The sequence below is a fragment of the Amblyomma americanum genome, chromosome 7 (genome assembly GCF_052857255.1).
Source record: "Amblyomma americanum isolate KBUSLIRL-KWMA chromosome 7, ASM5285725v1, whole genome shotgun sequence".
NCBI classification, from domain to species: domain Eukaryota; kingdom Metazoa; phylum Arthropoda; class Arachnida; order Ixodida; family Ixodidae; genus Amblyomma; species Amblyomma americanum.
This window is the reverse complement of record NC_135503.1, coordinates 12,903,176-12,929,405: the sequence shown is the minus strand read 5'-3', so window position 1 is coordinate 12,929,405 and position 26,230 is coordinate 12,903,176. Positions and strand designations below refer to the sequence as shown.

At 40.9% G+C, this 26,230-nt stretch overlaps 1 protein-coding gene across 1 annotated transcript in view; it reads left to right on the top strand.

Moving 5' to 3' along the window:
* Window positions 1–25,883, top strand: part of LOC144098509 (uncharacterized) — a 72,872-nt gene extending 46,989 nt beyond the window's left edge. The window contains exons 46-67 of the mRNA XM_077631209.1: window positions 1,523–1,631; window positions 1,725–1,889; window positions 3,305–3,418; window positions 3,975–4,104; window positions 4,176–4,217; window positions 4,461–4,508; window positions 4,597–4,725; window positions 7,732–7,943; window positions 11,190–11,290; window positions 11,476–11,572; window positions 12,861–13,019; window positions 13,203–13,316; window positions 13,483–13,612; window positions 14,114–14,140; window positions 14,200–14,238; window positions 16,015–16,146; window positions 17,261–17,481; window positions 19,078–19,163; window positions 19,928–20,036; window positions 20,861–21,019; window positions 21,075–21,188; window positions 25,711–25,883. Of these exons, the coding sequence (XP_077487335.1) occupies window positions 1,523–1,631; window positions 1,725–1,889; window positions 3,305–3,418; window positions 3,975–4,104; window positions 4,176–4,217; window positions 4,461–4,508; window positions 4,597–4,725; window positions 7,732–7,943; window positions 11,190–11,290; window positions 11,476–11,572; window positions 12,861–13,019; window positions 13,203–13,316; window positions 13,483–13,612; window positions 14,114–14,140; window positions 14,200–14,238; window positions 16,015–16,146; window positions 17,261–17,481; window positions 19,078–19,163; window positions 19,928–20,036; window positions 20,861–21,019; window positions 21,075–21,188; window positions 25,711–25,851 (2,578 nt within the window). The 3' untranslated portion in view covers window positions 25,852–25,883. The remainder of the gene's footprint in view (window positions 1–1,522; window positions 1,632–1,724; window positions 1,890–3,304; window positions 3,419–3,974; window positions 4,105–4,175; window positions 4,218–4,460; window positions 4,509–4,596; window positions 4,726–7,731; window positions 7,944–11,189; window positions 11,291–11,475; window positions 11,573–12,860; window positions 13,020–13,202; window positions 13,317–13,482; window positions 13,613–14,113; window positions 14,141–14,199; window positions 14,239–16,014; window positions 16,147–17,260; window positions 17,482–19,077; window positions 19,164–19,927; window positions 20,037–20,860; window positions 21,020–21,074; window positions 21,189–25,710) is intronic.
* The last annotated feature ends 347 nt before the right edge of the window (window positions 25,884–26,230 follow it).

Below are 26,230 nucleotides of genomic sequence, written 5' to 3'. Positions count from 1 at the left end.
CACTGAGACAAGTAACGCAGGGTTGCCTCTAAGAAATTACTTACTTTATAGCTAAACTTGTTAAGGAAGAGCAGTTGACAGAAGAAAATTCAGCTTTGCAGCTAGGCACAAAGGACTGTTTTTAGGTTCGTTAGCTTTGTATACTTGCTAGCTCTTCCCTTATAAGAAAATGTTTTTGATGAACAGGAATGTAGGAATTGAGTTTAGTTGCTCATCGATTCTCATTAGTTGTAAAATGGCAACATCTACTTGTGAACTCATATCCATGTCAAGTGCTCACTTTCCTGCTCTCCATGCAAGGGTTCACTACTAAAATAATGACTAAATATTTTGTGCGGAAAGTAAAAGTACTTCTGTTAGACACTATATAATGGTTCTTGTGAACACATGAAAATGTATTCTTTGATGTACTATTTTTGTGATATCGAAGTGGCGGACATCTTTATAGGCACATCATCCAGTGCTCAAACCATAGGCCATGCTGCTGAGAATTGTTGCACTGTCAAAATTGAGGGAATGGTGTGAACATGTCCTTGCTATACAAGACCAGTGTTTAGAAGCATGAGAAATGTTAGCTATGAGATGAGTGTCATAACTGGCTGTTGTTCATGCTTTAATTATATGTAGTTTAATACACAGCTCATAATATAAGCCCATAAGAAATATTTTTTTGCTAGAAAAGTGATGCGATTGAGCTCTTTGGACGCACATTATATTTTAGTTCTTGTACAGTTATTTTCACTCGAAAAATTGAAATAGAAGAAATTAGATGAATAAATTTGCTATCAAGTAAGTTGTCATGAGAGCAGTGGTACATTATGGTGCTCAGCTTTCTTCTGAGCACGCTTCACAGCTCAGTACAACCTTAAAATATTGTATGTGACATGAATCCTCGGTGTCACAAGCTGTCATTTTGTTGCAGTGGCAATAGCCAGTTGCAGTTCTTACATCAGTTTGCATATTTTAGTGTTTACTTCAATGCAAAGGTTGCAACTAAGTAATGTGACAACACTTTGAGTGTATTTCTGTTGCTGAGCTGCCGAGGAAAAGCTTAATGGTGGAATTGCTTCTATACTGTGTGTTACAACTTGTGAGAAAAGGGTTTGTTTAGTTCTTGCAGCCCTGGCACGTTTTGGCTTTTTTTTTATTGGTAAGAATTGTATTCCTAATTAGAACGTTCATTTCAATGGCATGAAACAATATTTTAACTGTGGTAGCAATTTTATTCTGGATGGCTGTCTAATGCAGTTATATTGGGCTTCTTTGCTAAGGTTCTTGCTAAGGTTCTTTGCTAGGTCAAGGTCTTCATTTATCCTTTTTATTGTTACACGCACTCATTCATTTACTCATGTAAAAATACTGCCTATCCTATGCGAGTTCAGTGCACAAAAAGCCTTGATGAGTTGTGATAATAGCATGACCAAAAGAAAATAGTTTGCACAGATTGTAAGTTACAATTCATTGCATGATATTCAAAATAAGCACTGTAATCAATGCTTCCATTTATTGTTACCTCTTCTAGGCATGTGGACAAAGTAATATTTATGAATCATTATGAGCCAGGCAGTGGGCCATGTCATGTAATGCACCCTTCAAGTTCTTCGAAAACCATGAGTGCAATGCCTGGCCTGGTAAGATAAAACTACTTTTGTGTTAGAACGAAATAATGGCTGTTGTGCCTTAGTTAGTAACCTGCAGTTTAATCGTTCAAAATCTCTGTGCAGGTTGAAAATGCTGAGATCATAAAGGCAGTTTCCAGCCAGCCGAACATTACGACAGAAATATGTGTGTCCATGAATTTGGCTGTGCTGACTTTCACTCTCAGTAGGCAAAATAAGTTCCGGTTAGGCAGCCAGTGCACGCACGAGACCATGACCAGTTACTCTGAGGTGAGTCATTGATGCGACCTGAAAAGATTGTAAGATTTAATTTGATCTAGCTGTTGTATTAGAATTATCTATGCATTTACTATAACTTATCACACGTTTTGCTTGACTCTGTTCTTACTCTGAGGTGAGTCATTGATGCGACCTGAAAAGATTGTAAGATTTAATTTGATCTAGCTGTTGTATTAGAATTATCTATGCATTTACTATAACTTATCACACGTTTTGCTTGACTCTGTTCTTTGCTCAGAATACAGTAAAACCTCGTTGATATGTTCGCGGTTCATACAATTTCTCAGTTTGTGCGCTCAAAATCGCGATCATTAAAAATGTCCAGTTGAGTTGCACAATATTTCTCCCGGTTAATATGTTCCCGGATAACACTGTTTCCCGGCTAGTACATTTAAAATTTCAACAAATTGTGGTCACGTTGACCAACGGAGCAAAGTGCGCCGAACGTGGGAGCACGCGACATCAAGAGCTAAAGTGCAGTGGGAGTCAACGGTCATAGTGGCTTCTCTGCAGTGCCTAAGTGCATGAAGAAGAAGCACCACCACCAACATCATCAGCAGCAGCAGCAAAACGGCGCGCTAGCATTCGAGAGAGCCTTTTTTGCGTGGACGCGACATCAAGAGGATAAACGCTGAAGTTTCTTCGCGGTGCATAATGGCAAGGGGGCGAAGCATCTATGAACTACAGCGATGCGCCCACACAGGAACTGGCCGGGTCTTGGGAATGCAGCTTAAGAAATAGAAACGCTGCGACAGTCAACCATTGCGGTGGCTTTGTCAGGTTACTTAGATGTGAAGGGGCGAAGCATCTTTAAAATGGCGCCGAATACTAGGTTTTGCTCTGGATGCATTACGAAGTTCCTTCCACTCTTAAGACAGTGCTAATGCGCACTAGATTCTACGAGCACTAGAAAAGGAGCTTGTCAGATCTTGTTCCACGAATTGCTAATCAACACTTTTATGAAGGGAAATCGTTAATACATGTCCTTGTACTTCATTCAGCAGTTATATTTTCCAAAATTAGGTCGTTTGGATCATAGGTTTTCGTCGATAATGTTTTTTCCAGCAATTTTTTTAAGCATATAAACAAAGGTTTACTGTACATGGATCTGCTGTCTTCAGGAAAATAGCTTTTAGTTAGGAGCAGAGTTGTCATTGCATTCAGTATCTTTTTTTAATGCACTGATCTGCACATATAAAAAAAACTTATGGTAAATGTTGAATTCAATTGAATAAAAGTTCTTAGAATGATGACCTCATCATGCAAGTGATTTTCTGTTGATAATAGTTATTCTTTCCAAGGACAGCTTCATTTGGTACAATGTTTCGTGTCATGTTCTTACCAGCTTCATTTTAATTTGAGCATTCCTAGTGAATTTACACCCGAATGTTAATGTTTTTTTCCAGGTCTGCCCATCGCATAGTGGTGAAGATATCTTGTATGACAGTGCTCTGTCATGTTACAAGCAAAATTCAACACATGTGCAGACATTTGAGAATGAGGGAACATTAGAGATGAAGGTATGTTATTCACTGGTTGTATCACTAAGCTGTACTTGCAAAAATTTACACTGTGGCATACAAGCATGGAACAGTAATTGAGATGTATTGCAATGTGCTTACTTTCTTAAGAGTGTTCTCTTAGAGGCCTGGAGCATATAAATTATGAGGTACACGATGAGTATAAGAGAAGTTTTTCTTACATAAGGATGAAAACGCTACGTGGTGCCCCTTGCAGCACCTAATGCATGATGAAAAATGTTAAACTTATGTAGGTTTGTCTCACTGTGGGAGCCACCTTGCCCAGTTAATCTTTTGAGCAGCAATGTTCTCACTAATGTATTTTGGCATTCTGGAGAGGTACGGGAAGTAAGAATAATAAGAACCACACTAGCTCAATATGGTGGTGCGCATCTTTTGGGCTTCTTAAAAGGAGATGCCAAATCTTCTCCTACCCTTCTCCTTCCTTCATGTTTTTCAGGTGCTCTTTTATTGTTGTTGGTAATTCTAATTAGTGGTGTCAACCAGCGGTTATTTTATAGGGGATGTTTTGGGTGGCCATTTTTCTTCTTTTCAGGTGGAGTTTCTCAAGAAGCAGCTGCACTCTCCATGCGTGGCAGCCTTCCATGCTGAGTATGAGGACACCGAAGGAGTTTGCGAGAATAGAACAGCTTTCTCACGCATTGCTGCCATTCGATATAGCTTGGGTAGGTTTGACACACAGTTGGCATTGCTGCTGTTTCCAGCCTGCCCTTATGCTTGCTTTTCTGTCACCCAGATGGTGCTTCATCACACAAAGAAAGCAGTGGCAAGACTGAGGGTAAATATATATGCATTTTTTGTGAGGTGAAATTGTGCATAATTTGCAAAAAAAAAAAATGAAATTCAGCTACACATGGTGCATCTTTGCTAAAAGGCCAGCTCCTTGTGGATGTTGTGCAGTTATTGCTTGATAAAGTGAAATGTTAAGAAATTTAGCTGCTTGTCATGTAAGCTGTCATGCAGCGAGTATGACTTTGGACTGGAGGAGAAAAAGTAATTGCTTGTTATTTTTTCATCACAGCCACAAAGCGGAATGTTTCCTCCATCCCTGGTACTCCCGAGCCATCAGGTAACTTTATTCAGTGACATGTAAATTGGTTCCATTCTGTGAATGTACTGTGACAAGGAAATACCTTCTTTTTTAATTTTTAATTCAGAAATTCTACTGTGCGTGTTCTCTGAAGATTCTATGGGGCTGAGTGCCCTTCCAGTTGGGCTTTGCACTCATGTCATCTACACGGGATTAAGTTACGTACCTAAAAGCAAGGAGCTTGTGCCTTTTGATGGTGAGTACTTCTGTCCATAGATGCACTTTGGCCTAGGAGTTCATGGCATGGCTTTAAATTGTTATATATCAGGCTAAATACTGCATTTGCTAAATGCTTGGCTTTTTTTTTTTTTTTGAATAGCTGCACTTTGGTCCAGGAGTCGGCAACATGGCCTTGAAGTGCCTAGGACTGCATATGCCTGATAATCTGCATATTTTTCACATATGGGTTGTCATGTGTCTACTAAAGATGGGGACAAGCACTTGTCCAGGTCTCTCTTCATTTGTGCCGCATCTGTCCTCCTTGCACTATTGTTAATCATGAACCTTCATCTTGCCCAACTATCAGCATTAAGGCAACATACCCAGGCTATGGCGCACTTGGCCACTGAATTGCGCTCTGCCGATAACATTTGTAGCACATTGTCACAGTCATTTTTAACACGACACTAGTGCACTATACTTGCAGTGGTCCCACCTGTTAGATATGTACACACCGTTTTTGTGGTGAGGAGAAAAATAGGCTTCCGCTGCGCCCTCCTGCTGGTTTTTTCCTTATAACTAGTGAATCTATGCTTCTAAGCTGGGTTACCTTGCTACCTCAACTGTGCTCATATGGCCTGAGCAGATCTTGATTAATAAGATCATCGCCAATGACTCCCTACACGCTGTACACCGTCTGTAAATGGCTTACCGGCTCTTGCTCAGATTATAGGACAATGTAGATGTTATGAGGTACTCATACTGCAGCTGTTTGTCTGTACTGCAGTGTACTGCAGCCTAGTTTGCCATTTCTCAGACTTCCACAATCGGTACGACAACCTTGTCTCTAAGCATGGCGTTCCCGCTGATGGTGATGGTTAATGTACTGACCAGAGCTGAAGCTAATGGCATTTGCGAAGATATTGGCAGATATGCCAAGTGGCCTTCACAGAGCAGTCAAGAGGGCAAGACTTGACCACCCAAAGCTTCCCCCATGGATGTAATGGGTCTCTACTTCTCCCTTCCTTAACAATTCAGTTTTCCCAGCAGATGCCATTGAGCCTCCCTTTCTAATTATTAAACAGTTCACTCGCTCTTTCACTCACATACTCACTCCCCTAGTCACTCACCCATTCAGTCTGTGGGTGGGTGGGTCGGTCGATGTGTCGGGTCTGTAGGGTCTGTCAGGTCTGTCTGTCTGTATACAGTGCCTGGTAAAATTTCACTCATGAGGGGCTCTCAGCTGCTAAAATGGTAGTTGGGCACTTCAGGAACTTAACTGTGATGCTGAACGAATTTTTTGCTTCAGAATTTAATGAATCAGAAATGAATTACATTAGAACTCAGAAAGTGTTCATGATAAAAGTTACAGTACTACTGTTCTGTCCAGTGGGATATCATATGCTTTTAAGCCATTGCTTTTTACAGATGCTTCTGAAGCATTTAATGATAGCAGCATAAAAGTATAGTAAGTGGGAACAAAACTTTATTGTTACTGAGAGTTTTATATTTATGTAATTTAAATTTAAAATTGGGCATTGTATCCATACATGCTTATTCAGTGTAAGCATCATAGGGATTCTGTTTTGCTTTTGTGTATTGCATGGTGTTGTGAACCCAACATGCAGGAACAAACTTTACCGACAATTTCGGTACTCCCTAGTGCAGAAATTGAGCACAGCTTGATTTTGTGATATATAGAGGCAAACAACTTGAACGATGCTTAAGCTACCCCTAAGAGTACAGTGCGAAGCTTTGCCGTTTTGTCGATCGCACTGAACGAGCGCTCCTTGGTGGTGGACAGCAGCATGGTGCAACCATTGACCGGTTTCAGCTTCTCTCCAGCGTTTGGCGCTCCCTGCGAGAGAATTCATTGCAGCTTGCTTTTCTCATTGCTTCAAAGAGGAATGCTGAAGCCACAAAGGATGCATCTTCGTTTGGAGTGAGCCACATGCTCTGCACATTCAGAGTAGTGTGCATGTGCCCTTTCCCACATGCTAAAAAGCGTGGTCTCCAGAAATGGCCCCATAGACGCCCATGCCTGTACTGGTAGACAGTTTGACCTCAGATCCATGGCCGACTTAAGCAGTCTTCTTATTTAGCAATGCAGAGATTTGGACATAATCAGCCACACTTGTGTGACGATTTCATAAAGCAATGATGGCCGAAAAAAAAATGTGGCTTTTGTGACTAGCACTTTTGTGGTAGATCTTGTATCTATTTGGACATAATCAGCCACGCACTTGTGCGACAATTAAGGGGCCCATAACCATTGCACAAGGAATTGCCTCCCTTGGGCAAGGAAGCGTGTCATTTTTCACAAAGCCTTCACGGTGTGCCTCGTGAACCGGAAAACTTGATGGAGTATCTGCTTGCTACCGCCACACACTGCAGGCGCTTTTGCGCAGGTGGTTGCGGTGCATGCTGTAAGCATGACTGCTATCTAAACATGTTTAGCCGGCGCACGCACACTGAGCACGTCCCCTCTCGCCTGCCTCTGCTGTACCCTCCTCCTCCACTTTCCATATTATCCTTTTTCTCTTCCATCACTACCCCCACCACCATTTTATTCTTGCCCTACTTTCATCCTTCACTATGCTCTTCACTTTGCAATAGCTCTTCCAACCATTGACTCTAGAAATGATGGCTTGCATTATCAATAAGCCGTCTTCTTTTTTTAGCAATGTAGAGATTGAGTGAAGGGTGCTTGTTTTTTTTAAGCAGTGTATTGCTGCCATGTTTGTGCCCCATTCTTTTCTAATGGCCTGGAAAATTTCATAAAGCATAAAGCATTGATGGTCAAAAAAAAAAATGTGGCTTTTATTCTCGTGCCAAAGTAGAATTTAATGAAAGATTTCTATTCCTGTGCCTAAGCCAACGAATAGGTTTCTGCAAGTTCTTGTGTACATATTTTTACTTTAATGTTGCTGTGACAAATGTTGCTGCAAATTCATGGGGTTAATGTAAAGGTGCATGTGCTTCTAGAAACAGTCTTGTCCAGAGAAATTAGAAGTGGGGATGATGTTTTTTTGCTCTCTTGCAGAGTCTGCCTTCAAGCATTTTCTGAACCTAAGAATAGATGCAAGGCTACTGGCTGCTGTTCCATTTGCTGCAATATTGGCTCTGCAGAAGCCCAGGGACATTGAGTCTTTCTCAAGTGCTGTTCGTTCATGGCTAATCAAACATGATCTCGCAGGCCTTGCTTTGATTGCAACCCGCAATGCAGATTTTGATCAAGTGTATGCTGTTACCAAGGTATGTTCACCTTCTACATATAATGGTTAACTTGAGCAGTTTTAAGCTGTTAGAATGGGGATTGCTTTGCTGTTCCTCACTGATAAATTTCTGGCACTCATCATGCTAGGTAAGTTTATTACTTTTGTGACCGCACTTAAGACAGCAAACCTTAAAAACATGGCTTGCTTACCAGATCACCTAAGCATGTCATTGTCTGACATACTGTACTCTGCGACAACTTTTCTTGGCAATGCAGCCAGAGCTGCCAAGCTGAAACAATCCCTCTCATCCTGTGCAATGAATATATATAGTCTCTGGTTGAAGTTAATAGTTTCCTCTTAAAATATAGTATATTGCAGTACTTGCAATTTAAGGTATTATTCTAACATAGGTGCAAATTTTCAATGTTAGTGGGTCACAGAAAAAAGTTTCTTTGACTACAACAAGTTGTTTAGGTCACGGCCGGTCTCAAGGGGAGTGCGCGCTCTTTTGTACGGCTTCCGCACTGAGCGCGCGGAAAATGGGGCTCGTCTATGCGAGTCACGCTCTGTGCCGCCGCTAGCGGCGCGGTGACCCTACCGTTCGCGGGCCACTCGCGTCTGTGGTGGCTGGTGGCTGGTGGCGCGCGCCCAGTTCCATACTTCTGAGCGCTAGTTAACGACAATCGGCTCTTCGGAACAAATAAAAAAAATCACAAGCAGAGGCACAACGCAGGCATGTACATTATGGAGATAGAACCACAGAGGATAATTGTTCAAATAGCGCAGGCTGTTAAAAAATACCGACAAATCACCCTCCCATTTCAGGAATCAAAACGACTAAGAGCAGGCATTGCGTAGATCAATGCACGATTTATACTGTGATAAATTTTGTTCCCATGGTAATCAACTGTCGCATATACTCAGTAGTGGCTAACCACAGGTGATGGTTCCAGCCAAAGTAAACAAGCTTTGAAAGTATGCACACAATATAAATGGTTGTTTAATCAAATCGGTAGAAATCGTGGGCTCTTAGTGAATCATATGCGTATATCACCTTTCCAAAACAGTATGTAGCGTCAATACCTTCAAGTATTACTGACGCACGTCTAAACAAAACACTAATTTCACTACATAACGTATTTGGCGCAGCAGATCGGCCCTTAAATAATTTCTTCAAGGGGGCAATTTCTATAGGCTGATGATGTCAGGTCAGTGATGTCACGTTCAAGTTCCAGAAAACAAAACTAGTACAGTGTAAATATTGCAGGGATTAATTGGTTAAACCCGCGATTCGCACTCTGACAAATTTATTTCACACGGTTATCACTTGTCGCGCATTTTCAATGAAAGGGTACTGCAGATGGTGGTTTATGGTGGAGCGGATGTAAGCACGCGATAATTGGTGGATGGACACTCATCATGGCGAAATTCTAGGTTCCTCTCCAGCTGAATCACACGTACAACATTTCTCAAAAAGTATGTGGCGTCGGAAGCTATTAACAATGAATGTGGTAGAAAGCAATGAATTCAAGTTGTACATGTGGCATAGGTGAGACTGGCACGTAAAATGTACGTAGGTGTATGCTATAAACCACCAAGGATTTAACCGAACTTGAATTTTCTTTCTCCTCGTATATTCAGTTTGCAGTTCATTTTAAGCCTATTCGGTTAAATTGGCAATTACCTAAATGCGATACTGATTGCTTTTTTTTCTAAATGCTGATGAAACTATTCAACAGCAGTCTATACTTCCATACTTTCTCAAAATTTGTTAAACGGCACCTTCAATATTTCCTTACCTTCGATATTTCCAGAAATTTGTACCTTACCATTTTCCAATATTCAAAATTTTTGTTCGGTAATGTTGGACATGGATGTTTGTGCATAATGTTAACTAACATAATTTTATATTCAAGGAAGAAAGGACGGGTGTGGGCTGTGAAACTGATTCCAGCTACGTGCATTATTGTCTTTTTCTGTAAAACAAATAGTTTATTGAGGTTTTTTTTGATGTTGTTCCCAAAACCAGATGGCAGCAGTTTAATTAGTAATTTAGGTTGGAATTAAGTAGGAGTGCATTCCTAGGAGCCAAGTTTAAGTAGAGTGAAATAAATGGTTAGTTTTAAGCTAAGGTTGCTCAAATGCAGGTGAATTTATAGCACTTGGGAAGGCATATTTGTTCCATCTCGAAGTCTCTCAGCCAATATAACTGTATGATAACAGAGCTAATTTTCTTGTTTGAGTCGTGTTTATGGTTGCATCTCACTCTGCCAGCCAGCTTAAATTAGTAGTCGAACAGACAGTGTACAACCTTTGTGAACAGTGACTATGGGCTGTTGTGAACATAAAAAGGAGTATAGTTGGGATATGTGGCAGAGTATTACTATACGGTACAGATTCACATCACCTTTGTTCATAAACAATATGCAACTGGAATACATCAATGCACTAAGCATGTGCAGGCCTGCGGATTGAGTATATGCTAGCCTGAATAGATTCAAAATAGTTTGCAGCGTTTCAAAAGTGCCATCAGTGAGCGAAAACACCCACACGGCGCAGAATTTAACATGCGAGCGGCCAGTCCGCCGGCTGAGGAGCGGTAGGGTCGCAGCGCCACGATCGCGCAGCGGAGGCAGACAGGAAACACCCACAGCGCGCAAGCCGTACAAAGCGCGCGCCGCCGCCGCTACTCGAGCCCGGCTGTGTTTAGGTATGTCCAGTTCAAAGAAACTTTCATTGATGGCATCAGCTGCCACAGCAATGGAGCGAAGCAATCTCGTAGCGAGAAGCATGTGAGGTGGCTATCCTCACAGTTAGTCCCTGCCTCTGTACCTTTCCCTTCATTGCCAAGAAAAGCTGTCATCAAATATAGGCAGCTGTTGCTTGCCCTGCTTGTTCGTTGATTTATGTCTTGAATAAATGGTATAGGAGGAGTAAGGCGCACAATTGTGTGCTTGCCAGACTGGTGAACCAAGTAAAACAGATGCATGCAATGATATTTTTATTGTACTCTTCCCTCCTAATGCTGTCACATGGCTGCCTGTAGTGATATTAGGATTTTAACTCTGCTCAGGCAGTATCTCGGGTGTCTTGTTTTTTTCTCATTGTTGTCTGTATACAGTCCAGAAATTTATCATGTGGTCTTTTTTTCTAGTGGCAGTTTCTGTGGCTGCCAGATATATTTTATCTCCATGTTTGTTAATATTTTTAAATAAAAAAAAATGCCATTCAACACCATCACTTTGAGGACAGTTGATAACTGGTAACACTGTTTTCTTTGAAGGTGCTTCGTTGGCAATTCATGAACTCAAAGTCCAGGCACCTGCAACTGGTCTTTGGTGCACCCATTCATGTTGTCACCCCAGCACTGATCCACATTGCAGAGTGAGTAATATACTTATTGATTGTCCTGTGCAATGGCAGGATGTTGTTGGGCTCGTCATGTGTCAAGGGTCCCTTTCCTCATACTCTGCAGTCTTTTGATGCATGTATAACTGTACTGTCTGTTCCAGCCAATTTCTAATTTCTTGGATTATAACTTTTGGTGGCTTTGGTTCTTGTAATTTCAGCACTGTCAACTATTTCATTATCACCCACCATGATGCAATGGAACAGTCCTGCCAGCTTGAGACCATGCCGGCCAAGCAGTTTGGGAAACGTGACATGGTATGGTTTATGAAGGGTTAAGTGCCCTTTTGAGTAGCAAGTATGATAGAACTTTTTGATAAATTAAACAAGGCTTGCTTCTACTTCTGTTGGATTAGCTAGAAATGCCCTTTCGAATCTTTCCTATAAAGCAAAGCTGCAGTAACATATTGTTATTGTTGTGTACATACTTTAGTGTATAGTTAGGGTCCTTCGTTTTCAGGCTTCATTTTTTTCTTTAGTTTCAGGAGGTAGAAATTGGCTGATTTTTTTAAGCTTAATTTACAGTAAGACTTTGGTTATTGAGAAAAAGTTCAATAAGTAGAGTTTCTTTGGGTCTTTTTTTGCAGAAAAAGTCATTTTACAATAAGCGCTCATTTTTTTATGGGGGGCATAAAAGGGGTCTGTTTATTGTTCATTATTTCATTAAATATAGGAAAACAGTAGGTTGCACTAAAAACTAATTAATCAGATATTTACTCTTCTCATTTACCGCAATTATATTGCCATGTGTTAGCATCTCCTGTGTAGTACTTCCATGTCCGTGCAAAACCTGAACGGCCTGTTCACTGCAAAAACTTTAATGCAACATCATGATGATAATTTAATATGCACTATAGCCTTCTAGATGAATGTCATTAACTTGAGTAGTGCTTGGTACAGTAATGTCAATGAGATATCTGCTCAGTATCTGCGTTCTAACTTATACTGAAATGAAGCCACATCTTGAATTAAGCGTGTTAAGTGGTTTAAAATCATCAGTAAGCACCCTTTTAGAATAAGTGCTAGATATCTGCTAATTCTCGTGCAGTGTCTTCAGCTATGTGCACTGTGATGTATGTGCTATGTGTGTATGTGCTATGTTTGTATGTGCTATGTGTGTATGTGCTATGTGCATTTTCGGATAGAAATCAGGTTTAGCCCATATTTTAAGAAATCTGCTTGGAATGTACGAATCTAGTAAAATCAGGTTTTACCAGAAAATGAAAGGCCCTGTGTATAATATGGAGACCCACTCTGAAAAACTGTTTACATGTTCTTTTATAATATAGGAAGCTGAATATAGCCACATGGATTGGAGTTAAACCCTCAACAGTAGTCATCACAATGCTTGTTTGAGAGAGGCTTGAAGTTCTTCTTATAAAAGTAACTTGTAGCCAGCTGGGCTTTTGTGCCGCAGCAAATTTTTAATCAGCATGGTTAAGAAATGGACCATTATTGGCTTTGCAATAACGAGCAGGGAATATGGGGAAATGAAATGGTTGCAGGCATCATCTTGTCACCTTTCAATCTCTCTATGTCTTTTCAGGTGGAGACAATAAATCTTGCGAACAAAATGGCACTGGAGGTGCCATCGGCCATATTCTGCATGTCACTAAGCCTTGCTGTGGTGAATGTGCCATTGATCTCTGTTAGCCAGCAGGGACTGGTTTCATGCAGCAACAGGACACTCACTACTTATGACAAGGTTAGCATAAAAGCTGGAATTGCCCTTTACAACGGATTACAATACAGAATCGGCCAGTTTCATTTTTTTGTATTAATTGTGGCATGCCTGTGATTTAGAGTTCTTACTCACTCACAAAATAGAAAAACTACCTCGAGTTCACAGCTGTTCTCATGCTGCATGATTGTTGCGTGGCTTTTGCAGGTGTGCCCTCACAGCCAAGTGGGCACAGTTGTGGAGAAAGATTTTGCTGGTGTGTATCAGCGAAACGACAATGCAACATTCTATTTTGAAAATGAAGAATCTCTTCTTGAAAAGGTAGTGTGATCCATTAAAGCTGACAGTTTGCAGTACAGAATACTCTAATCAGCAAAAAAGACAGCAGATGCAATTCGTTTTGCTTCGCTTCTTTTGCACTGTGCCTTCAGTAAATCAACGCTTCTATTATTGAAGGGCATAACTGTTATCCTGTACTTCCTTGCAGGTTCACGTAGCGCAGAAGATTTATCCACTGAAATGCATTGCAACATTTTATACCGACTATGAAGATGTAGCAGGAGTTTGCAAGATAAGAGCACCATTCTCCCGACTGAAACAAATTTCAAAGGCATTAGGTGAGCAAACGCTGTTTGTCTATTTTGGTGAAATTTAGGTTTGTCCATTTACGGCCCATCCATGGCACTCTTTCCAATAGACGTGTTAAACTGACCAGCCCACATTTTCTTTTTCTAACTAAGAAAAGTAGTGTGTGCCTGTTATATGCCTTAGGATTGTATGCCTGCCTAATGTCAAAAGTATTGGTCAGTGTGTAATGAAACAAGTCCCAGTCAAGTGAAATGCAAACATTAAAATGAGATAGCAACTGCGAGAGAACAGTTCGTAGCGTAGCAGGTTTTCAGTTTTAAGTTGTGATGACTGCTTCTTTGAGTAGTAGTTACCAAACCAAGCTTGTACTCCTTCAACAGTCAATATTAATGTTTCTATGTTCACATTTCATTTTATGTTGACAGTACATTATTAATGCAACAGTAGTAGCTAAATGGCTTCTGTATTCCAGATAAATTAGTTAATTATGTATTAAGTTATTGAGTCAATTGCTTTTTTTTTTCTTTCAGGTTACCATGAAACAAAAAAAGAACCTGGTAAGCTTTGAACTCTATTTGATTTCCTGAGCATTGAGTGACACAGCCTCTCTTTACAGTTCCTGTGCTTGAAACTCGAAACACATCAAGTTCCTCCCGTGAGTATTGAAACTTTACTGGATATCAGTGGATTTTTCTACTTAATGAAGAACCGCATGTTGCATAACGAAATGAGACGCATAGTACTTTAGACCATATTGAGTACTTCATGTGATCTTTTGGTGTGTAGTAGCATACCATTTTTCAAAGTGTGGGATGAAGCTTGATTTTGCAGTTTTCATCGGCTCCATGAGTGCAGCATCTTTTAGGTTACAAAACATCATGTGGATTGCTTGCAGATGTGTTGCTGCATTTAGTCATCCTGATTGCAATGCCCAACCCCATCTTCTGGCCCACTTTGTTGTTGTTGTCAAGTTTCCTTGTTTGCTTTGTTTGTTCATTTATTCACTTGCTGTATTTATCACTCTCGGCAAAGATTCACAGTTAAATACAGGTATTATTAGCAGTGTGGCACTTCTCAAGGCAAAAATACTTTCAGCAGCAAATTATTTTTATAACTGACATAGTTATCAAACATCTGTCGACTGAAAGAGAAGGACCGTCACCCCTTTTCATGCAGGTGGTTCATGGCATCCAAAATATTCCTTGTTCATGAAACACTGTTCTCCCAAGATGTGTCCTTATATCAATGCAAGTCTGGGCTACTTTTGCGGAAAAGTTGTTTGAAGGGAAGAGCACTAGAAGCAGTAGAAGAAGTGGCACCTTAGTGCCACTTTTGATGTCATTGTATTTGTTCAGTTTTGTTTTTGTTGTAGAATGGGACATTGACAAGGGTATCGGACATGCTTTTTGGGTATACGCTGAGTATGTCTAATTTTTTTTGTGTGCATTGGTACAGAATGCTAATTGTGGGCTATTAATGTTGCATATAGCTGGAGTCTAAGACTGCTTCATGAGTAGCAGTGCGGCAGCACTTGCTACACTCACCAAAAGAGCACAGATTTGTGGTTCTGGATTAGAATTTTCCTTTCTGATCTCAATAAAGTGTGTTTGATGCCATCTTATACTTTTTTCCACGACATGCATGTAAGCAGATATGTAGAGCGTGTGGAAAAGCGGAGAGCCCCTGGTTGGGCAGGTATGTTGCGGAGATGATGAGGATTCATGTCCTCTGCCTGTCACTGTTGTTTCGGTGGCATTTTGCATGCACTGTATAAAGTACATGTACTTTATCCTACACACTTTACACACCTATTCTGCGTTACTGCATTGAAAGTGGGAGATGTGATGCGTGAATATCCTTCAGCTTTGCTTTAAACACTATTGCATTAAGCATTCCTGTCAGAATGGAGGCCAATCTTGAAGCTGATTGTAACGTACCATATTTACTTGAATAACAATTACATTAATTATTTTGTTGTCTGAATAAGTTTTGCTGATGTATTGTTTCATGAAATTAATGCTCTTCCAATTTCTGTAATTTTTTTAAAAAGTGAATTTATTATATACGTAAATGTGGTAGTTTGCCAACTGGGAGCTTTTTAAGCGTATGAACAAGAGGTTCAGGTCATCCCAAAACTGCGTTCATGACAGAACGTGCAATGCATCGTGTGAAACTACTGCTCTGATAAACTGCTAAAGTGTGATCTACACATGTAGTCTATCAAATGGCTGCACTAATGATTGTATGTGTGCATAAACATTTATCACTACATTTATCATAATTCCAACTCATTGCAGGGTTAAATATCTACCCATTGTTTAGGTATCAAGTGTGCTGTATATGCTCTGGCCCAACCTGGTGGAATGCCATTGAAGTATTTATGCCTGTTCAGTATGTCTGAAAATTAATTGAATGCTTGTTTATTTTACAGGGCCATTAGTTTGTGTGATTGCTGACCACTACCCAGACTTCGACAAATTTCCTGTGCAGTATTGTGATTACCTACTGTATGTTGACCCTCACGTGCGAATCAGGAGGAATTCTTTCCATGATTTCATGGGCGGTATGTTTTCACTCATCTGGAAGCTTTCCGAAAGGCTGTCTCTTATATTTAGAGAGATTGTGTAAGAGAAGATGCCCAATCTAGTGTAACCATGGCTTCGTGTGGCACCTTCATAAGACTTTGTTCGAACAAAGTGCTTTCTGCTGCATCTTTAGCTGATGCAGCTGATGATCTTTAGCTAGACCTAGATTAGAGTCTCAAGGTTGCAAATGTGTCAGTTTTACTGAGAACAGAGCTTGGACTTGCCAGAAAATCTTGTAAAAGCAAAAGACATAGTAGCAATGTTCCTCAAATTCCCGTAACTGCACCCATTCAAGTGAATGCTTCACTTACCATGACTGGTTCATTGCTCTCATGTTTTCAGTTCAACAGCCAGGTATTATCCTGTCCAAGTAAGGAAAGGCAGTGCTGCTGAGAGAAGAGGTGTGAAGTGGTGCTCTGTTTTTATGCATACCATTTTGCTTGTGTGAAGGCGTCGTGCACAGCAACACAGAGGCGCAAACCAAGCCCAAGCTATCGGAGTCATTTATGCTTTTTCAAATGGGGGGGCCACTATATATCATAGCATATATATAATGAAAGGTAAACAGCATGGTGGTGCCATCTGTCATTGTATATTGTAACAAAGGGGCCGTTTAGTTGGCAGACTGGGTGGCAGTTTCGCTTGTTTTTTTTTTTTTTCTGAGAGTTTGGAAGGTTACACTGCATAAAAATGATTTAACATGCCCTGTGTTTGTGAAGGTGTACTGCAGGAGAAAATGGGGGCTTTATTTGTGATTTTCTCACCTATGCAGTCATGCAGTCAACTAAATTGTTGCGCAGAGAAAACATTGGTACTGTTTTTGAGGAGCCATCTATCAATAGCTTCTTATTTTTGTTACTATTCTCTTATATTGTCTTAAACTATGGCTTCTTGGGAAACATTGTTTCGGCTGCGGCCTAGACAGAGTAGTCAGGCTTTGTAATTTAATGCGCAAATATATGACAACTGTAATTGTTTTTCTGTTTATAATATTGATTATTATATGTACTGAAATGACAATGCTGATATTCTGTGCCAGCTCTGTTGGGAAGGAGTATATAATTTTTCTGTGTATGACTTCTCTTTTGCCAGGCACGTTCCAAACTTTTCTGCGCTACAGCTCACAACCGAACCTGCTGGCAGTTTTAGGATTCCTTGTAACAGATGAAACCTGGAAACTTCAACTCTCAGACAGCATTAGTTATGCCACCAGCTTGACTGCTTGGCTTAAAGAAAAGAAACTGAAGAGCTTGGCTTTCATCATGCCTGTTGTGACTGAGGCCATTGCAGAACATCTGCTTGTCTTTGTAAATGTGAGTTGCATACCTGTGCTTTATTGGCAGGTGCAGTGTGCCCTTGCTTTATTTGTAATATTTCATTGCTGCTTTCTGATTATATTGCAATGGTAAATATAAACCAGGAACAAAAGTGAATGAAGTACTGCACTGTCTTTTGCGTGACATATTTGATCTGATCTATGTTTTACAGTGCACACAAAGAAACGTTACTTGTTGATTTGTGGTTGTTGTCGATCCGATTGTCTGAGAGTTTGCTGGCACATTTACTAAATCAATGCTGAGGGAAGGATAAAATAAATAATAAATAATAATAATAAATAATAGGCATAATTCGCATGGAAATGTTTATAATAAAGTACCCTGAAAAAAAAAAAATCTATCTCGCATAGTACCTGTAGTCAACCACTTAGTTTTCTTAAGTTTCACCCTTTTCTGCGATAAGTTCTCTTTTGTCGCATATTAGGGCATCTGCGTAATATCTCCTGAAGTACGTCTGCTCGCAGCCTTTGTGGTTTTGAAAGAATTATTTATGTGGTAACTGTGCCAAAGCAGAATGTGCTGTGTCATTTGCCACATGTGCAAGGCTATCAATTCAAGACTGTTCTTGCTGCACTTGAGGAGCATTCCTGCCTGAAAATTTGTTGAGTTATTTGCACCGCTGCCAGGAGTTCACGTTGTCAGTGAATGTGCACAGGGTTAGCAGTTCATCTTAGCTAGACTTCATATTTTATTTCATTGTGTTTATGGGCAACTGAACAGCCTCCAAACCATTCAGCTTATAGAATTCAGCCTAACAGTGTGTGCCTGCAAATGACTTTACTGTACCTCCTTTGTCAAAAATATACAGCCCACGAGATGTACATCTGGGCCTTTCAGTACAGCTCATATCGCTGCATCGCTATTTCAAATGCTGAAGTTGAGCGACATTTCCATCCTTGACCCTTATGGAGCTTAGGAATACCAGAGGCACTAAAGCAAACCTCATGGCCCGTGTTTTTTTTTTTTTTTGCAAAGGCTGTACAGCATGCTTTTTTTTTATTTGGTCAGGTAAGCAGCATATCTACAAATGGCTGCAATTATAATAATTTGGTTCATTATTGCGAAATGAGAAGGAATGAGCTTCGTGTTGTCTTGACACTTTCAAGCATGAAACGCTTTTAGCCGTACTGCTGACGTTCTTTTTTAGACTTAGCTTCGAAATATTTTTCACTCTGTATTTAAAATCCTTTAACCTTGCACTAAAACCTCTTCTGGCGTCTATATCTGCCTAGGTACGTAGTTTCAAGATAGTGCTGATATGGCTGTTTTACAAATTCTGGATGAAAAAAAGCTAACTCAGGCCTATTTTTTTGCATTTTGTAAAGTTCCTGCTGAATGTAGTTTTGCACACCAGCTGATGTCTTTGCTTTATCCAAAAGCACATGGAGGTAGAGACCTGCATTGATTAGTGATGAGTAGTGTGGAAGCAGAACTTGTGTATCGTCAGGTTTGATTATGAATGCATACAAGGCGCTTCAGTCACTGACAGTTGAAGGCACTGCCAAGGGAAAATAGCTTGTGCTTAGCCATTTCTTACACGATAAAGAAACAGCCTTTCGTTTTCTTTTTTAGCTGTTGAAGAAGAGTAACCCGGATCTGAAACTTGTACTTGCTTGTCCTGTGACTGAAAAGCCCACTGCCTTGATTCCATTTGTCGAGTAAGTTGACATATCGGCGAAAATTGGAACAAAGAGATATTTTCACTGTGAGCTGTTTGGTATAGGTCAACTGATAGAAGATTTCAGGGTGCAGACAAAATAGTGATAGCACAGGTCTTTCTTTATCTTTTCTGCCTGGGGTGCTGCTCTGTCTCATCAGTGTGCTGTTTTCTTTTATTGTGATACATAAGGTTATCGAACTAGCACAGGGTAGAGACCGAGTGCTTATAAAAATAAGGACCATGTATACTGATGATTTCTAGTAATTAGCGGTGTCACAAAATAATATGCTCCAGGCTAGCTTTGATTCTTCAAACATTATATATTTATCTAAATTTGCACACTTTGGTCAGCAGTGCATAGCACATGTTCTCAAAATGGGTTCTGCAGAACTGCTGGGTTGCTTGGAGTGCTTTTTGATTCCCCGAGCACCTATATATATGTATTCTTCAGTCTCTTCTTTACTCTGTGTCTTCTGGAACTATAATCAATTTGTAATTGCTTATATAGAAGACTGTTTCATGACATAGCTGATTATTAATAAAATGCAGGCATTTTGTGAAGGGTCAAGTGTCTGCAAGCTCAATTTTGCGTGCATGTAAAGCAGAAAGATGCAGATACCAAGACATTAGACTTCCTCGGGTTTGAATGTTGTTGGAGCTCCCGATGGATAAAAAGATTGAGAGCACCTGCTGTATAGCAAGTCAAGAGCACTCTTGCAATTTGTGCTGGTGTAAGTATGTGCAAATTGATTTTTTCTGTAGGAGTGTGGACATGCTAATATTTATGACGCACCGCAAGGCACCAGAATCCCCATGCCGGATAACACTGCCATCGACACGGTCTATATTGCAAGATGAGAACAATGACTTGGTGAGTGAGATATTTAAGCATTCTGAAGTGTTCATTTATTTTTAGGCATGCCTTCATGACTAATTCTCTTGGTTCCTAACCTAGCTATACAACGCAATTATAATTGAAAAAAAGCACTGGCATTAAAAATCTTGCTGTTGCTTGCCAGGAAAAAAATATTGTTAATAGAGAAATCGGCATTTGAAGAGCTGGATCTCCTTTATTTTTCTCGCATGCCAAGTGTTGCAATGAGGTTGTTATTGTTGTGTTCTCAAATTCAGTTTATCTTTGTGAATGAGAAGGCACCTAAGTTTCTCAGACACACCCACCCAAGTGCTGTGCAGCAAGAAGCACTAAGAGAACACATAAGCACTTTGCACTCACGATGCATTTTACCTCTGCCTGCATAGACCCAGTTAAAGTGAAGCAGTGGCCAGTGCCAGAAATGAAACCAAGCTTTGGTTTCATCTTGGCCATCTAGCTTTGTGTGCAATTTTGTTTAGCTGAAAGTCAGTGCACGGATAATTTAGCTGCAGTTTGTGCATTCATTTTCAAGTCTGTGCTATTTTTTTTGTCTTAATGAAGTTCTGTGAAAGTGACCGCTCTTGCTTTCTAAGAAGTCAGAAAAGGTGTAGCCTAACTTGGAGTTTCTTTTGCAAAGACCTCTAGTGCATAGATATTTGAGGAGGGTAAAGGTGTCCTAATTATTAAATAACTTGTTGTATAATATCTCACTGTGACTGGGGTCTGGCTGATTACCGGGGCGTTATTTCCTCTGTATTCTCTAGAAGAGTTGTACAAGGATGACGGTCTTAGTGACTGAATGGTCACCTGTATTGTTCTAGGCGGGATCATCTCTCTTTATGCAAGCCTTTGGTGACAAAAAGCATCAGCCATTGATGTGTTTTTCGCTCAACTTTGCAACACTGAAGTTTACCGTGAAAGACAACAGAACTGAATTTGGTGCACCATGTGAACAGGAAACCTGGGTCAACTACTACGAGGTAAGGAGGTGATGTAAGGTTCAATATGGGTCACTCAAAGGCTCTTTCCTTTCAGACTTGTCCTCGACCTGGAGTGTTTGAGGGCTTCTTCACTGGATTCAAGACCATGGTGCAGTTTTCAGAGAAGGATATTTGGACTTACGAAGATGAGCACACAGTTTCCTGGAAAGTAAGTGCACAGACCTTTGCGGAGCTGGGCTTGGCCACAGCCTCTGACAAAGTTAGTGAACCCCATGCAGGATATCCTGTATTTGGTGCTGCAATGGCACCGCTGTATATACATGTACAGTAGAAGCTCGATACGATCCCTATTGATATGAATTTCGGGTTGATATGAATTTGCCCCGGCCAGAGTGCATTGTGTGTAATGGGCAGAAATTCAGATGTTACGAACAACCCCCTACCCCTAACGAATGATACGAATGCGTGAGCCGTGACCGCCTCCTCAAACACCAGGTACTTGCGGCTTGTACATCGCAGACACTGCAATCACCACTCCGCGGCGCGGACCCCTAGCAGTGGGCAGCAGCATGCGACTAACCCACAGTGTCGACGTCACGAGTCAATGGTAGCGTGTGGCTTTATGTAAACCCAGTCAGCTAAAAGCAGATATTTATAAATCCTGCATACGAATCTTGGTTGATACGAATATTTTTCATGACGGTGTGTGATTTGTATGATCGATTCTACTATATATGGGTGTGTTCAGATAAGAACGGTACGTAATCGAGGTCCCATGACTATTTTTTAATGTGATAGCATTATAGGCCCCATTCACAGAAATTCCAGTGTCGGTGTTATCGGTGTCAACGTTGTGCACAAAAAGTCCTGGGCATGATTCTGGCAGTTGGTCCCTAGACAGGAATCTAGGAGGTAGGTGGGCCACTTAGGTTACATGGCCTTGTGGCATCATAACAACCTGCCCACCGGATTGTGAGCAAACTGCACACCATGGCAGGCGGCAGTTAAAGATTGGTTGCTTGGGAAGCGCAACCTGGGCCACACAAGGCCCACTGCTGGGAGCACCTGCCATTGCAAGACAGTGGCGAATCACTTAACCACCACTCCTCCAGGAAGGGTGTGAGGACTTCCAGGGATCTATGAATGGAGAGAATGACCAGTTCAGCATACATGGGAATTAACTCACTATGCTATAGTTTCATACTCTAGAAAACAAAAAAACACATAAAAACACTTTTGCAAAAAATAGCAAACATGGTCTCAGCACAATGCTCTTGCCCACGCTGCTGGACACCATGTGCGGAGTTGTGCGATGCATGTGCAATGGATTGTGACCACTGTGATTGCGACTTTGCAAATTTTCCGCTGTAACACTTCACTAGCGGACGTTTTGCATATTTCGCGAATGCATCATCCATCATGGAGCACTACATATCCTGGAGGAATGCTGCATTGCTACATGTGCGAGCATGCATATGACCTATCAAAATAAACAAAATGACATAGTCAAGGCAAGCCACCGTCAAGCACCTAGTTTGAGAGTGTAGTGCAGTCGCTACGATTAAACATAACTAACTGATCTGGAATGCTTATTTTATGCTAGAAAAACTTTTGAAGAAAACATTATTTACTTACTCAAGAGTAAGGCACATTGGGAATGAGAGCACCCCCTTCACCCTTCGAGGGAGATGAATGATGTTCTTTCGCTAGGAACTTCTTTCAACTTTCTTCCCTTAAGGACTGCTGTGTGACACAACATGTGCCTCACTCGAGGTAAGACTATCTTGGTTGAAGGGAGTTGAAAGTTGAAAGGAGCTCAGCAATGCCTGTGGGACAGGGGTATTAAACCTCTAATTTTATATCTTGCAACAATGTAATGCAACACTCCAGAAGAGCATGTTGTCGGGCAAGTTGGCTTTGCATGATATAGAAGAAGTTAGCGCAAAACTTAGACGAAGACAGAGAAGAAACACACAAGACGACAGACGAGCGCTACTACCAACTGTTTATTGGGTCTTAACACCCGGAATATATATCCGAAAAGACAAGCATGCGCAGACAGTTGGAGGCACACACGTCATACACCAGCGCCGTGACGAGGCGAAAGGGAATCCAGAAAATCACATTCAGAAGTATAAATCTGTAAGGAAGGATCACTCGCGCAGCGATCAGATAGCCTTTTAATGTGGAAGGCCTCCAGCACAAGCCTCGCTGTGACAAAAACAGCGATCAGGTATGCTCTGCCTTTTCTATCGACATTGAAGATTTGTTTTATTCGATACCACATGCTGAGTTGTTGGCCTCTGTTAGAGAATGTATCGAAAGCTCGGGGGCGGTGGCGTTCCAGAACAATGCCGGCATTTCAACTGATAATTTTCTAAAGCTTTTAGAGTATTACTTGAATGTTACCTTTATCTTACATGACAATCAGTTTTATCTGCAGCGCAAAGGTATTTGCATTGGTTCTTGTGTAGCGCCAATTTTATGTGATATTTTTTTAGCTTTTATCGACCGCTCTTTGGAAATTGCCTTACGTGATGGTCTGGTTTTAAAAGTTTTTAGATATGTAGATGATTTTTTAATCCTTTTAAGGGCTGGGACCTTTACATCCCTTGACCCGGTTGTTTCTCAGATTTTAGCTGTTTTTAATTAATTAGGACGAGGGTTGGTTTTTACGCATGAATTGCCTGATAATCAACAGTTACGGTTCCTGGACTTAAAGCTTAGGTTCTGTAATGGCCACGTGTGCTGGATGTACTCCCCCCGTGCCAACAAAGGGTTGTTGAGATACGACTCTTCACACTCAAAAGTTGTGAAAAGAGCTATTGCGTCACTCTGCCTGGAGTCTGCCCTTCTTAAATCGTGCCCTCATAGCATTCAGGAGAGTGTCAATAATCAGGTTTCCCGCCTCTTGGCGGTAGGCTTCCCTGGTCCGGTTATTTCTGCTATTGCTGAAACCCTCCTGCAAAAACAAAAAGGCGCTCAAAAAAGAAGACCGGATTTCTCGACATCAAAGCCGGTGGTTGTTCCATATGTGCACCGAGTGTCACACAACCTCAAGAAGGTGGCCGGCAGGCACCACGTGCCCTTAGTCTTCTCAGCCCCCAACAAGCTTTCAAAGCTTTGCCGACGCATTTCTGGCCCTTGTGAGAGTGGCTGCAAAAAGAAACATGGCATTTCTTATGTCAAATGCGCTACAGGGGTGGTGTACAGCATACCATTTTCTTGTGGGTCTTCTTATGTAGGTCAAACTGGCCGTTGCATTAATGACCGGCTACGGGAGCATGATAGAAATTTAAAAAACAACGACAGAACCGCTAATATTGTGCGGCATATTTCTTCCTGTGACAGCACGTGTAGGGCACGATTTGAGAAAACAAAGATTCTGGGCAGGAGCGCCAATGTCACAGCGAGGCTTGTGCTGGAGGCCTTCCACATTAAAAGGCTATCTGATCGCTGCGCGAGTGATCCTTCCTTACAGATTTATACTTCTGAATGTGATTTTCTGGATTCCCTTTCGCCTCGTCACGGCGCTGGTGTATGACGTGTATGCCTCCAACTGTCTGCGCATGCTTGTCTTTTCGGATTTATATTCCGGGTGTTAAGACCCAATAAACAGTTGGTAGTAGCGCTCGTCTGTCATCTTGTGTGTTTCTTCTCTGTCTTCGTCTAAGTTTTGCGCTAACTTCTTCTATATAATGCAACACTTTTTTCTTGATCTAGAATTACCAAGTGCTAAAGGTCTTTCGGAGAAGTTTTAAAGAAAATAAGCAATGATGTTGTTTTTTAATTCTAGATGATTTCAATGCCGAATTAAAAACCATCTGACTGGTCTAGAAGTGCAAATTTTATCCAAAAGTAGTAAGTGTGTTTGATACTGAGAAAAAACTTCAGCCTCAAGTTCTCACTCTTTCTCGTCCCATTATTGTCCTAAAAACTGCCCTTACTAGAATGCATTACTTTTTCAACAATGTGGTTTTCTTGCTGTGAAATTATAGGAGCCAAAAAATGTTTTTACACTGTTTGCTTCCAACAGATATGTTTGCATAAATTACTGAAAAAAATATTCTTGTTTCATGAAATTTTATTTTTTTTTCTCCAGGGATCCAAAGATGTAATTTTGCAAAATCTCAAAAGCAATGTTTCCCACCTCTTGTGATACATGACTAAAAAAACAGAAAAACTACAGCGTTTCTTGCAGAGATAAGCACCATTCCTTTGTGTCGATATATTCCCCTGTTCATTTGTGGTAGCCATTCTCCTAGAGCACTTCTGTATCACCAGACGATGTGCATGTCATGGGCTGGGAGGTATTCAGGTTTTATCGTTTCTACACAAGGAAGGTCTCCATATATTGAGGGCCCGAGATTCACAATTTTAGCTTATTTCTTGGCGTCAGACTCTTGCTACAAAGCATGAGGAAGGCGCTTCTCAAAACCTGTTTTAAGGCCATTCCTATTAGTAGTATTATTAGCTCCTTGTTGCTGTTATTATCCTTTCCAGGAAACACCATCTTTCATTTTGTGACATGTTCTGGCAATGAATGATGCAGATGAGGTGGCTTAGGGTAAACTGTACAGGCTGACAGTACTTTCTTGCATGAAAAATTGACTGTGCCCATCACATCCAATTTTTGTAAATCTAATGTTAGGAGGGAAGTCAAGTTGTTTCTCATGTTGCAAGATGTGGGCTCCTGACTATTTTTTTCATTGTATGTTTTGCTTTTGCAGCTGCTGTCCTATTTGCAGTCCAACCCACTGACATGCGTAGCTGCCTTCAACCTCGACTATGAAGACCGGAGGGGCGTTTGTCGGCAGCCTTACTCCAGGCTTGCAAGGCTCAGCAATGCTCTTGGTAGGGTTGATCTGTAAACAAGCTTAGAATATGGAAAATATAAAAAGCTTTGCCATTCCCAACCTTGTGTTTTTTGCTTGTTCTTGGAGTTGCGTGCTAGCTTCCATAATTCTATTGTTTATTAAAGCCCATGCTATACTGCAAGCAAAAATCTGTTGTTGCTTTTAGACAAAGTCCACACTGAAGACTCATATAAAGGTAAACTCATTTCCCAGAATTTGTATAGCCTCTTGGTGTCGCACTATGAACGAAAGTCAAAATTCCTTTTGCTTGTTGTCATTCTAGCTTTCAAATACAACAAGAATACACATGGTAAGGTACCTTCTTTTTCTTATTGTAGGTTTCAGTATAACTATGGGACTAGAGTCTTGATTTGGGCTTGTTGGTCAGCGCCAG